This window comes from Phocoena sinus, chromosome 5 (assembly GCF_008692025.1).
Source record: "Phocoena sinus isolate mPhoSin1 chromosome 5, mPhoSin1.pri, whole genome shotgun sequence".
In the NCBI taxonomy this organism is placed as follows: domain Eukaryota; kingdom Metazoa; phylum Chordata; class Mammalia; order Artiodactyla; family Phocoenidae; genus Phocoena; species Phocoena sinus.
In genome coordinates, this window is record NC_045767.1 from 123,074,199 (window position 1) to 123,089,088 (window position 14,890).

General features: G+C 33.8%; 1 protein-coding gene across 9 annotated transcripts in view; it reads right to left on the bottom strand.

Annotated features, from left to right (window-relative positions):
* Window positions 1-14,890, bottom strand: part of RAP1GDS1 (Rap1 GTPase-GDP dissociation stimulator 1) — a 156,705-nt gene that overhangs the window by 46,008 nt on the left and 95,807 nt on the right. For 7 of the 9 annotated variants that reach the window (XR_004349940.1, XM_032632210.1, XM_032632207.1 and 4 more), the window contains one exon: window positions 8,785-8,931. The exons of the other annotated variants lie outside the window; for them this stretch is intronic. Coding sequence is in view for 6 of the 7 variants with exons in the window: in XM_032632210.1 (XP_032488101.1) it covers window positions 8,785-8,931 (147 nt within the window). In the remaining variant the exon portion in view is untranslated. The remainder of the gene's footprint in view (window positions 1-8,784; window positions 8,932-14,890) is intronic. 9 annotated transcript variants of the gene reach the window in all.

The following is a 14,890-nucleotide window of genomic DNA, read 5'->3' on the forward strand; positions in this document are numbered from 1 at the left end:
CCTAGGAAAATATTTCATGATTAGATTTGTTTGCCTATTTCAGTTACAACTTACTACGTTATCAATAAATAGTTTTTTTGAGGGTTAAGTAGAGGTCCTGTTTGTGTGGAATAAATTAGTATTAGTACTTATTGCTGGAAGCAAATGACTAAGTTGAATCACTTTTTCTTATTGCCCAAAGAAAGCTCTGAATAGACTTCAAAGGATAGTAGCTGACACTCATGCTATTGTGAATGGTATCAGGAATATGACTTTTAAATTAAAGACTAACTGGAAGAAATCCTTAGAACCAGAAATAGTTCACATTCTCTAGATTTGAGAAAATAAGTAACATAATTCAAGACTGAGACTTTTTGCATCCTTCAAAGAATACCAGCAACTCCAAGGGAATGTTGTCAGAGCTCAACAAACACAATTCACAAAAATGCAACCAAGGCCCATACACAGCAAACACTTATGTGTGAAAGACAGTCTTTAGACAGCACAATGTCATAAATGTCTGAAGACTTTTAAAAATTGCTCCTGACACACAACACAGACAAATACTGACCAAAATACAGAATTACAAAATTACATGATATCAAGATGACACCGGCCCTGCATGATCTATGGGGAGGAAGAGGAAGAAAGGCACTGAGGGGGTGCAATACAGATGCATATACAAAGAAATATAAGGCAATCAACGCATGCGCTGGTGTGAACACTTACCTACCTACATTTGAATTTCAATGGTTCCAAGTTCTTCAGGTCACACACATGGAAACTCCAAAGAATGGAGATCTGGAGAGAAGATCTCAAGTTGAAGAACCTTTTTCCCCCTGAGTTTTAAGTTTAATGTTTAAAACGTTGGTATAGATTATAGGTCCAGAAATGTATGCCAAGAATTGCAGTAACTCAACTGAAGTTATGTTGATCAATTACTAAAAAGAATAGGTTTCTTAAGAAGATTATAACACGTCTATCTTATTCCTAAGAAATGGCCCTTATAGACAATAAGCTTATTGATAAATAGGACTTAATGATGAAACTGTGTCAAAATAACACACACACAATTCAAAATATACAGTCTCTACCTTAGTATGTATATTATTTATAGTATAAAGAGTACAACATTTCCTATTTACAGGATTGCATAAAAACCTAATCTACAGTCAAATTAATTATATACAGTTGAAACAATAAAAACAAGCAAATGTAAATCCTGATGAGACGTTCTAATACAATTTGGATAAAAATCATTTGGGCATAATAAAGATGGAAGAAAATTGCCCTTTACTAATGGCACATCTATATTTCCAAAATATATATATAAAAAGTAAAAATTAGAAATGAGGTAACAGTGAAGTAGAACTTGCAAGTTGAAGCAAGTTGCAGCTCTATCTATTATAATGTTGAAAAGTAAACTGACTTAAATACAGCAACCAAGAGGATGGTTTGTGGTTAAAAACTTTATACATACACATGTGCAGGTACAAGTAAAGACTTCCTTTTCAGTTACTTATGACTTACTTTTGTTGATTGATCAGGAAAGTGAAAAATTTTTATTCTAAACCTAGTGCTGAGATATGAAACCAAAAATATTTAAACTGTTTAAAATTAACTTCAAATCAATGATTTTCAAAGGCCTCTTTACACAAAACCTGCATTATATGTTTTGCACCCAGATTACCTCTACAATTAAGCCCCAGGTTATACATTTCCAAGACAAACAGCCATTTCAAAGGAAAAAAAAAAAAAAAAAAGAGAATCAAGATTCGTTAGTATTGAGAATATGAGTCTAAAAACAATACATTTATATATTTCTTGCTTTCTAAAAGTTAACAATAAAAAATGAAAAAGTTTTTTTCTGGGTTCTGAAAATAAAAGTCTCTACAGAGCAAAATTTCCCTTTCGTAAAAGTTCTAGAGATAACTGACAAAAGTACATGAGTGAGTATGATGTAAAACACAGCAACAATGAAAAACCTCAAAGCAAATCACAAGAGAAAGGAAAAATGTTTTATTATTCTTAAGAGGCCCACCCATTTGCTGTTCTCAATCCAATAACATCTAGAATGATTATGTCTTAGTCCAGCAGATAACTTTTTCCCTAGACTCACTTCAGGTTAAATTATTTACTACAGATCAACTCTTGTTATAATGAATACTGCTACAAAGATTTCTACATATACATCTACTCTGATTTAAGAAAACTCTGTGCATTCATCTCAGAAACAAACTGGTCTTTTAAAAGTTAAAATTGTTTTTTGTTTTTTTAGAAGAGGATTACTGCCAGCTGTTGCTTACGTAGCTCTTATTGGGAGAAATAAATCCAGTCTGGGCTCTCATAGGGCATTGCTGAAAGGCCACATCTATAGTAAGTATAAATTTAAGCCTAAATTTTTGTATAGCAAATTGAGCTAACTGTCAGGTTAATTTACAGACAACATATATTATCTTATAATCATATGCATTTAAAAAACATGAAAATTCTGTTTTACAAAAGGATTTACTGGTTTTAACAAAAACCCAAATAATACTAGTTACCCTGGAGCATTACTATGATTAAATTTTTTACACTTTAAAAATTCATAGAAGTTATTTGCAACACACAAACTGTGTTAACAAGAAATATCTATATAACCCAAAGATTTCTAATTTCTTTCCAAGAAACATTTTCCAAATATTTAATTAAAATTTTTTTCGGTAAATAAAATATAGGCAGTTTGCTGTTAACTGGACTTATTTGTAGTCAGAAATCAGGGTTACTAATTTTTACACAAGTTAGTTTACATATGATACTTTTCTGCCCTGAGCTTCTCACTGAATGAATATTTTAAATGGTCTGAATGAAAGATGCACTGATATATGGTCAAAATCCATTACTCATCTCTGGCTTTTGCCTCAGCTCTTGAAGGTTAAACACCTGAACGCTTACTTCAATGTCATTTCTAGCACCGACAAATTTGTGCATAGTCAATGATCATGTGCTTGATACCATCATATTTCAACCAGTGTAACATCAAAAATAAAAACGAGGCCTGGTCTTTCAGTTTTATATTTACTATCTAAATATTCATTTTTAAATGTAGGTAAGCATTTCATGTACAGAGAAAAATCTCCCAATGTGTTTCATGTGTTGAAATTCTATTAGCTGAAATGTAAATTTATACTGCAATATTAAAATGTGGCAATAACTAATGAGGGTGAAAGCTATACAAATGTAAAAATTAAATCAAGGCAGAATAATAGAGATTATATTATCTACTCTCTTTATAATTTACAACAAAAAATAAAATAAATGTTAGGAGTTTTTTGATTTTTAGTTACTTAATTCCATTCAGGCCATGAATCTTTCAGGAAAAAGTCCAATTTGAGAAGTCTTTACATCTTATGAGGAGGAGTTAAAAGCCCACTCTGCCTCTTTAAATTTTCACTATGAGAAAATTCTTGAAAGTAATATTCAATAACATCCATGATTAGTCATCTTCAATCAAGACATAAAGCAAATGAAGAAAAACATGTTAGAGAATAAAGAACCCCAAACATATTTTGTTACTCCACTGTCCCCAGTTAAAATTGATTATTTAGTATCACAATGCTAAATGCACCGTCATGATTATAAAAATAATCCAGAAGCTGAAAATGCTGCAAAGAGTATAATTTCTATAATTTAATGCCAAACTTTAAATCATTAACAAAAAAAACTATAACAATCATTTCATTTTTTTGTGATAAAATTTCCAATTCTTGCATTCAGAAGTTCATTCTATAATGGCCAAAGCTGAATATTAACGCTAATACTTGTCTATGTGGAATTAAACCAAAATATGCATTTGGTACACCTCTACTAAAAACCAAGTTCTTAGCCTGTCCGTTAAATAACAGCATTATTATAGTAATTGTTTAGAAGGATTATGGTGAAGAGCTAATAACCTAGTCTAATTGGTCAAATTTAATAGGCAGAATTAGCAGGAGGCACAAGAACAACTAACTGCTCTGTACATCAATAAAACAATTTGTTTAAAATGACATTTGTAGCAGAACTTCATGAATGCAACCTACTTCAGACTGATTAGAAAGCTCTGTTGGACAAACAGTAAAAATTCAGAAATTTTTTAGAGAGAACAGCAGTTAGTAAATAAAGAATTCTAATATTATTATTTTTTAAAACCTAAAAACTTTTCAGGGGTACAATAAGTCTTTAACACACCTTAACATACTAGAGTACTTTAATTTGACAAACTGGGCTTCAAAAGATATAACTTAAAAGTACATCTCCCATGCCTTTATGAACAGAAAATACATGAAAATAGTATATAGGAAAATTATAATTAAGAAAAAAAGACAATAAATTGCAAAAACACACTTTGTTTTGTCTTTCCCCCTTAAAGTTAGGCAAAAAGTCTTCAGTGTTTAGGAAATGTATGGAATTATTAACTAGCTTATACCCACAGTAAGTAAACTTAAGTAAGTTCCTCACTCATGCAAAGCAAATCATTTTCTAAACATCTAACATCTAGGAAGCATTCTTTCTTACCTATAATAAAGTAATACCAAAACATAAACAAGTAGCTCAGTCCAAAGTGCGTTTTTAGTTTTTAATCAGGATTATTCCTTATTAATTTCTATTCTTCCTATTTTAAATATGAAGAAAAATCAAGTAAGCCAAGTTATTGGCTGAGTTCACTAGGAAGAGTATTATTAGAATTGGGAAACTGCTGGTTGAAATGAAAGGAGCTAAAACTAATTACATATTAAGTGATCTTTAAATTAGAGGAAAGAAGATACTTTACAGGCCTATTTTAAAGAACTGAATTTAAGTACTGGGCTTAATACTTAAATTCAATTGTTAAAATGCTCTGATACTCCATGAGCTGCATTTCTTAAATCACACAGATGGCCTCCCTTCAACCGTAGTTCAGTTATCATAAGTCCGTGTGGCAAATAAATGTGAGAATTATCATGAGAGTATTGCAGAGAGATTTCAGGAACCACAAAAAAAGAGAAATTACTCTTTCGATAATAAGGAGTTAAGATACCACAGAAAAATCAGCTCTATTTGTAAAAATCATAGGTATATACATATATCTATATATACACATACACATACATATATCATATATATGATACTGGTCACATGAAGAAGCCCATCATAGACCGTGTATATTATGTTAGTCACTTTAGAAGGGCTCGCTTGCCCACTGCTCACCTCCTGCTGTGAGGCCCGGTTCCTAACAGGCCGTCGCAGACCGGTACCGGGGTTGGGGACCCTGCTGTAACTACATAAAGAAAATACAGGAGGTTCACATTTCCTCAAATAGAACGTCAAACTGTCAATACGCTTGTCTCTAACCACAACTGTCAAATACTCAGAATATTTTGGAGGGCCACAGAACTGAAGAGTGCTTTTTCACCATGTGAAAAACAGGTATGATTTTTCCCCAAAGGAAAAATTTGAAATGATTTTTACTAAACAAAGTTTTGTTTGTTATTCTAGTTAAACATGATTTTATTTAGCAATATTAATGACACAACTTTTCTAGCTAAGCAATTATAACTTTTTCTATTCAGATATTCCAAACTTACTTGTCTGAATATAGAAAGTTTTAATTGCTTCACCAGTGGGGAAACAAAAGAATATATCTAGCTCATAGCTTAAAGTCTTGAGCTGGTTCAAAAGTTTTAAAACTCGTGAACCTTGAGTTTTATACAGTTTTATCAAAGGGTATAAAAATGCCTTTACTGAGTGTTTTCATTATAGATATCTTTCTTGCATGTGCTTAAGAAACTTGATTTCCTATTTAACGTATTCAAAGATTTGATATGCTCAGAGTTGTCCACTATATGGACAGGAATCAAGATATCCTAAGTCTCAGCCTGGTGTCAAGCCACCTTTAGGACTAATAAACAATTTGAAAATGTTCTTATTAGAGAAACTATGTCGGTGGGTCTTTGTTACCATTTCAGTACTTTTTTTTTTTTTTTTTTTTGCTATACACGGGCCTCTCACTGTTGTGGCCTCTCCCGCTGCGGAGCACAGGCTCCGGACGCGCAGGCTCAGTGGCCACGGCTCACGGGCCCAGTCGCTCCGCGGCATGTGGGATCTTCCCGGACCGGGGCACGAACCCGTGTCCCCTGCATCGGCAGGCGGACTCTCAACCACTGCGCCACCAAGGAAGCCCCATTTCAGTACTTTCTTATCTCTCTCTGTTTAAAAAAATTTTTATCTATGAAGCTAAAGAATAACTCCCTAACTACAAATGAGGCTTAAGTTATTGGGCCCAAGGGTAGAGATAATTTTTCCGTTAGAGTAATAAGGAGGTATTTATCACTCAACTATTCTACTCAGAAACTAGCACAGGCTTGTGTACTGGAATTCAACAGTAAATACACAAAAAAGGAATTTCATTTATCGGCGCTAGTAAAAAGCGCCTCCTGAGTTTCAAAAAGCTCTAGTGCTTTTTGGCTCAGTGACTCATACAGGTGGACAGGATCAATACCAAATGATCTTAAGTTAACCAAGAAGACCTAACATTAAGTTGGAAAGTCTTTCAACACATATTTTAAAGAAAAAAGTAAATAATTGATACAACAACAAAGATGCTTAATAATTATGCAAAACAAAAAAGGATATAATTTAAGTTAAAGAGCATTATGGAGCAAAAGAACCACTTCACAAACTATGATCCCCATGACAGACAAAAGTAAAAGGAAGCAGAGGAAAGAAGATCGTCACAAGTCTGGCATTTGTTCCTTTAAAATACTAAAGATAAGTTTACTTCTATTTAATCTAATAACTTTTGGAAGCTGCATTCAAATTTCAGCTTTTAGAATAATGGAACAAAAACATGTTCTGAGAAAAGTTAATATAGCTTTCTAACGTATCTAAGCTATTTCTTGGGAATACTTGCACACCAGGGGAAAAAAAAAACACCTACCCTTACAAAAGAAATATACACACATTTAGACCGTGCACTCTGCGTATTGTTAACATTACCTTCTCAGTACACCTCTCTACACAGTGTGACACCCTATTATAGAGACTCAATCACAATCTCCTTTGGATTAGAATTAGTGATGTTTTTGAAGACCATTTTGCCATTTGATAAGCTTTTGTACAGATTTTTGAAGAACTTCCTCAAAGGATAAACAACTAGTTTAGATGCATAACAAGCCTAATTCTTTTATATCCAAAGCTGCCATAATAACTTCACAACTAGTTTCTTTCACTTGTCTTTCTAAACCATTCTCCCACTGAGCTTTGTTCCACTTTCTCAGGTGTCCAAGCCTAAATGAAGCCGAAGAAAAAGCAAGTGACATGAACAACTGGCCAATGATTTCTTAATGCAATTCAGATACCTGTGTATTATGGTCAAATTTCAATTATTTAGGAACTTTACCCAGATAGATGAATTCTCCTGTTCATATTTAGGACAGTTTCTTTTCAAAAATGATTCCACCAGAGGGTAAGAAAAATAGAGGTAACTGACCCTATAAAGACTACATTTGTTTCTAGCTCAAGTTTAACAGGCAAGCCATTTGATGAATAAGAACTATTTTTTATTATTATAATGGATAACTTTAATTCATAAGTTTAAAACTGGTGTTTCTTGGAAAGGATGTGACCTGAGGACACATTCTGTTTAGCTTGTACAGTGCTAGAGAAGCAAATGTAATCCACCATTTAAAAAACAGATGTCACATGAAAAGTTAAATTTCTAGCTTCCTCTTCCCACCAGATGAAAAGATTTGGCAGTATGTGGCCAAACTGCAACACAGAAACAACAGGCTAGAGGAGAGTAGTAGCTCTCCCCTTTCAATGGGACAGGGCTCAGTCCCCACTATTTGCTGCTGTCACTAACACCAAGGTCAAATGTCAGTAGCCATTTGTCATCGATGTTCACCTTTTTTTTTTTTTTTTTAATTACTGAGAATATTTCTTTGGACTCATGAAGAAATAAAAAATATACCTAAAGGGCCATGTGTTTCTAGGACACATGAAAGAATACTATTACATTTTCAATATACAAGTAAAATTGGTCTCTGCCAGAGACTACAACTTAAAATGCCATGATGAAATAAGCCACAGAAAGACCTTATTTGTATTAATTCTAGGAACCTACTAGAATTTGAGTGTTTTACCATGCAGTAATTCATAGGACAGATGAATTTTTTGTGACATTTAAAAGTACAATGAAGCCTTTGTTTCACTATTCTTATGCTCATTTAATTAACAACCATATAGGCTATCTGAAAATTGACATGTTATTTGTTGCTGGGTTCTAAGAATGTTTTACAGTGAAAAGAAACTTCTGTTTACAAGTATTTATTAAATTTCTAAAATCAAATATCTGAACTTTATTTTTCTAAGGCCAGATTTCATTAAAAGATTTTTTTATTGTTATAAGTAAACCCAGTATCTAGAGAAAATAATTCTATTTATATAGACAGTGTTTATGTTTTAAAGCTGCTCCTGGTATTAATATAAAGTAATAAACATGAAGGTATTTTAACATTGTATATTTTTTAAATGTTCATAGCAAAAAATATTAAACCATATCATTATGTTGTTTCTTGTTTTTGGTATTGATTAACATGGACAACCCTTCAACAATTAGTCCCATTTAGTAAATCTGACCATTGTGTATTTTAAACATTGTTATTTAATGTTGACTAATTACTAATTTTATATGCTACTTATCAATGCTTTGTTCATAATTTTTCTAAATAGTTTTAGTTTATACTACAGTAATGATTTTTAATTTTTCCCCCACAGATAAAGCAAGTTTTCAATTTTGTTTACCATTCTCATTGCTATAGTTCATCAGCATGCCACAAAAGACAGTCAAGAGCTTCTCATTGGCGGGATCTGTTTTACTGCACAGTGACCTTAAATGGTCAATTACAATCTGTGCACCACCTGCTTGGTCAACTGCACTTCTGCCCTCATCTGTAAAACAAAGAGTCAAATTAAAAAGAAAAGAAAAAAGAAATGTACCTTACAATTTCAAATACAAAACATAACAGTTATTCCTTATTTAATGAGTAAGTAGAAAATAAACCTAAGTAGGGCATTAAATATGACTTTTTGGAAAACAAAACAAACATGGAAATGGGGGTGGGATGGGGAAAAGAGACAATCACTTTTTAGGAGAAAAATGATTATTCTCATTGGTATCATATAGGAACCTAAAGAACTTCTGTGGGTCCTAAGATTTTGACTATAACATGTGAAATATTCTGCCTCCTCTTTCACAGATGACAACTCTGTGTAAGAGAAAAAAATAGGAACTAATATTCCATTGGAATATTTTTTTTCTCAGCTTGGAAACCACTAAATGTATCTTTCCATCAGTGGTTTCAGTCAGTTTTTACCAAAGATAACCATCTGCAACACAGTATAATTTTAGATTACAATACGTAATTCCTAAAGATTAGTACTAGGGTCTTTTACTGGCATTTTCAATAGCACATAAGCATGTTCCCCTTTTCAATTCTTAGTAGTTTGTGTTTCATTTTTCCTTATTCTCTCCATTCAAGAGCACACCAATACATTTCAACATTACAACCAGTGGTCAAATGGTCAGACATAACTTCTAGTTATGTGTACACCTACATTACATAGAACAGATGTCATTTAATTGTTGGAACATATAAACTGCTTTAAAATACTTTCTAACCCTTGAACATAGAATTGGAAAGAGATGAAATAAAGACTATGTCTTTCTAAATCTGACTTCCTTATATAAAATATGACAGACTCGGGCTTCCCTGGTGGCGCAGTGGTTGAGAGTCCGCCTGCCGATGCAGGGGACACGGGTTCGTGCCCCGGTCCGGGAAGATCCCACGTGCTGCGGAGCAGCTGGGCCCGTGAGCCATGGCCGCTGAGCCTGCGCGTCCGGAGCCTGTGCTCCGCAACGGGAGAGGCCACAACAGTGAGAGGCCCGCGCGCCGCAAAAAAAAAAAAAAAAAAAAAAGACAGACTCTAGAACAGTGCTATCCAATAAAAATATGAGAGCCACAAATGTGAGATACCTACATAATTTAAATTTACTAGTAGCCACATTAAAAACATAAAACGTGAAAAATTAGTTTTAGTAATATATTTTACTCAATCCAATATATCTAAAATACTGATCACTGCAATACACAATCAATATACAAATTATTAATGAAATATTTTACATCTCTGCTTTGTAATAAATCTTTGAAATCCAAGTGTATTTTATATTTTACACTTACAGTTCCATGTCAATTCAGACTAGCCACATTTCAATTGCTCAAGAGTCAAAATGCCTAGGGGCTGCTATACTGGATCTTGCAGCTATAGAAGCACAAAAGGATCAGTAAAAGAAATGGTTCACAAAGGACTTAGAGCTATGAAATTAGTGAGTAAATGAAAGATTTTCATTTTCCTAATAAAAGAACTGAAACTAAGGTCATATCTTTATAACTGTTGCTGAACCATATTAGAATATGAGGCAATACATATCATTTCCTGTGGTAGAAATACACACACACAACCTATGTAGCTGGGCCTCATAAATACTAGCTTCATAATTTTGCAAAATTTTAAAGAAATCCATACTAAAATGAAACAAAACAGTTTTGTTCACTTAAGTTTTGTGTCACGTCCACTTGGCTTTATTCTATGATTATACAGATGCAGAAAAGGACCCTATGCTAATTAGCTAATAAGATCACAGAAAATTCTTAAGTGCCAATGTAGCTAGTCACATGAGCCAGCCAAGTACATTGGTCCTATCTCATTTAGAAATCTAATTTCTAAAGTTTTCTTTTCCAATAACATAAATGTAAATTATCTACATTGTTGGGCAATTTGTAGGAGGATCATGTCAGAAAAAACTAAATATTAGGATGACAAATCTAAAGGTTCAGACCTTCAATACTATGCATATACAATATATATCCCATCCCTAAACTGCAAAGCGCAAATAGTTTTTGATTCTAACTGTTGAGTAAATGTGGGCTTTCAAAATATAAATCGTGTATGCTTAGAAAGCTAAGCTGGCTTCCTATCAACACTCAGGTATTCAATATTCAAAACATTAAATAATTCAATAAATTTTCATACAAATTTATTCAACAAATTTGGTCATCAAATTTAATAATACAATAAATAAGAACGAAGCTACAAGTAAAAGGCAAATTACCTACTTGTGTTTCAGAACCACAGTATTTCACTTCCCTTCCTTTGCTTCCTTCTTTGTTCCCTTCCTCCCTCCCTGCCCTGTTTGGACTACGATATAGCTATGTGTTATCAAGGGTTGGCTGAAGAGCATAAGCTCAATTTCTACATTAGAAATTATTGATACATTAATACCAAATTTGAGAAGAAAAGCAAAGCACATATAATAGAAGATATCTGACTCAAGGAGAATTTTTATTAAAATATTTTAAAGAATCTGAAGATGCAAAGAAATAATAATGCTTTTTTTTACTGGAGTATAGTTGCTTTACAGTGTTGTGTTCATTTATACGGTACAGCAAAGTGAATCAGCTATATGTATACATGTATCCCCTCTTTTTTGGATTTCCTTCTCATTTAGGTCACCACAGAGCAATGAGTAGAGTTCCCTGTGCTATAATGCTGTGTTCCTTTATTCTACCAAAACCAGTGAGTAAGTTTTTAAAAGCATCTTAAAAATTATTTAAAATACATATTAGAACATCTGTCATTACACAAGTCCATATAAACTGTGTTTCCGCAGTAAAGGTAACCCTATAGCTTTATGTTATGATATTAAAATGAGTATTATTATTGTTCACTTAAAAATAATTTCCAAAAGGTTCCTTACCCTAAACGTTCATATCCCCGAATGTAGGCTCACTTTTAACTCTTCTGATAATAAGTGACTTCTAATTTGTGAAGCATCCTGAGCTGTCACTTCTAGAAATATAATTTACATTTTTATTTTCCATAATTATGAGGTATCCAACCACTGGGGAAAGTGCAGCCCACCAATTCTTTAAGCCCTGCTACGTTCTTTAATGATGACCTGTCACACAAAGTAGTTTCCAGCACAAATATGATCTTTCTTCACACTAGGTAAGAGCAGGGCTTTAAATCTAATGAGATACTGCACTTTAAATCTAACAGGTGGTATTACTCTTCAGTAGTCAAAAAGATATTCAGTAGCCAAAAAAGGAAGCAATAAAATTTGTATGTCATGTTTAGTATGCCTCACAAATGAGAAAAAAATGAGAACAAGTTGGTATTCCATCACCAAGTACAAGTTATACGCTAAGGCTGAGGAAAGGACCTAAAAACAACCTCTGAATACAACTACCTGATGGGTTATAGTATATCCTGCATTCAGATTTGCTTGTTATCTTTCCCCAAATGCTTAGTACACAGAAGGCACTCAATATTTATGGAATGGATGGGGCCTTAGGGTAGATTTTGGTAAAGTATGATTCACCTTGGGGATGAGAGAGAGGGACGGAGAGGGAGAGGTGAGAATGAAAATCATTTACTTCTTTTTTAATGTTAAACCACAACAGTATGGTTTGGCTTTGCTTTTTTTGAACTTTATTTGAATGAACTCATGTTATATTCATTCTTTTTGTGCCTTCTTACACTCAACAGTATGTTTATGAAATTCATCCACTCTGCTATATGCTTCTTTGCTGTACAATATTCATCGTATGAACACATAGTAATTATTTGTCTATTCTTTTGCTGATTATTACCTGGGTTATTTTTAGGTTTGGGCTATTATTTATAATACCCAGGTGGTATTGTTGGTTCACAGAATCTGCACATCTTCCACTTTTTTAGATAATGACCAACAGGCTTCCAAAGCCAGTGTACATTCCCTCCAGCAGTGTGTGAGTTCCTGCTGCGTCACTCCTTCACTACCACTGGCATTCTATTTGATTTTTTTTTTTTTGGCGGTACACGGGCCTCTCACTGCCGCGGCCTCTCCCGCCGCAGAGCACAGGCTCCGGACGCGCAGGCCCAGTGGCCACGGCTCACGGCCCCAGCCGCTCCGCGGCACGCGGGACCCTCCCAGACCGGGGCACGAACATGCGTCCCCTGCATCGGCAGGCGGACTCTCAACCACTGCGCCACTAGGGAAGCCCTCTATTTGATTTTCAAATCTGATGGGTGAGGTTGAACCTATTGCAGAATATACAGGAGCAGGTCTTTGCTGACAGTTTCCTTTTCTGTACATTGAATAAGACAGTTAATTTAGTTCAAGAGTATGTAGCATGTACACGGGGAAACAAACAGTTCACGTTGAGGGAGGGAGAAAAAGAGAGATAAATGGATGCATACATGCTAGAATTTGAAAGAAAAAAATGGAAAGAGAGCCAAGTAGCTACTAGAAGCTGACTATCAAGACTGTATAATAATATGACTGGATAAGCACAATTCTGGAACTTTTTTATACTCTTGCTTATAGAAAAGCCTTACAATAATATCAGCAAATACACTGTTTTTTTTTTTTTTTAATCATTTCAATAATTACCAGTTTTCTGAAAGGAGAATTTAGAAGGCTTAAATCTTTGAAAAGACTAAGGAGGAAGACTGGGGAAGCAGCACGGTGTTGGATGTCAAAGTGGCCCATAATTTGCAGTAGCAAATTTTATCTAAAATTAATTTTTAAAAATATTTTTATAATCTAAAAGTCTATGTTTTTCATGCTACCTTCCACTTTTGTGGTTTAAACATCACTTTTTCATATTTCTTCTCAGAAATTCTCAGTATCATAATTTTAAAAGAATTATGCCTACATACATATTTGATATGTTTTCCTCCCACCCTCTACTTATTCGTATAATAACAAGATCTTCATTCCTTATGCATCCATCTGCTCAAACTACTTATTTCTCCCCAGAAGTAATAATCCTCTGTGACATCAGGAGTGGTTGCCATGGTGATGATTATGATGCACCACCTCAGAAAATTATGACTACACGAGAGAAATAAACTACAGGAGCTGATCATACTAATAAGCTTTCATCGAAATTTTGTCAAAAATTAATATTGAAAAACACGAGAAAAGTATGCGTTGTGGAGATACTACTGAATAAATTATCTTTTGTGTTTTCAAAGAAGTTTTAGCAATTAAAGAGTTCACTTTTAACATGTTACACTGTCATGGATCTGTGCACTGCCTCACTCACTCTATTTTCTATAAAAGCATCCTGCACAAATGCTCTGTGTTAATTAACAATGCTGGCTGCACACCGGCTGCACACACACATTATAGTAAGTGCTAGAGGTTTAGCATAATTAAAGATGATATGGAGCATAAAGCTAACAAAGGCTCTTTAGGGTTACTGATGGCCAAAATAAAAGCCAAGGCTCTGAACACAGAGATAAAAATGACTTTTCTTGTACATGTACTTTAGAGATAACACTATTATAAGTGAATTAAGAAGATAAATTATAAACCATATTTCGTTTTTCTTATATTTCAACTCAGGCTTTGCTTAAAGAAATTGTGATGAGTAAATATCAGCCTTCTCAACTAAAACTTGGGAAATCTGAATTCCAATTCAACGTTCCCTCATTAAACACTAAAAAAGGTATATTGCAATACTTTTACCATTTAGTTCAGCAAGACAGTAGCACTATCTTGGTGTTAACTGTGAATCTTTTTTAAAGATTCATTTCTGACAAGTTCTTGGGTATCTTTACCCCCAAAATCTTTTTAGGGTATCCATGACCTTAACAAATATTAAGACCAATCTACACTAAACCATAGCTGTCCAAAATGCAGGCTAAATGGAGAGAAGATGATGGGCAAAATCTATTTCACATATAATTGGTTAAGAGATTAAAGAGGCATAGTACAATAACACAATTTTCATATCTGTATCAAAACTCATGGAGAGTCACACATCCATTCATTGAGATCCACGTTGAGAGAGAGAAA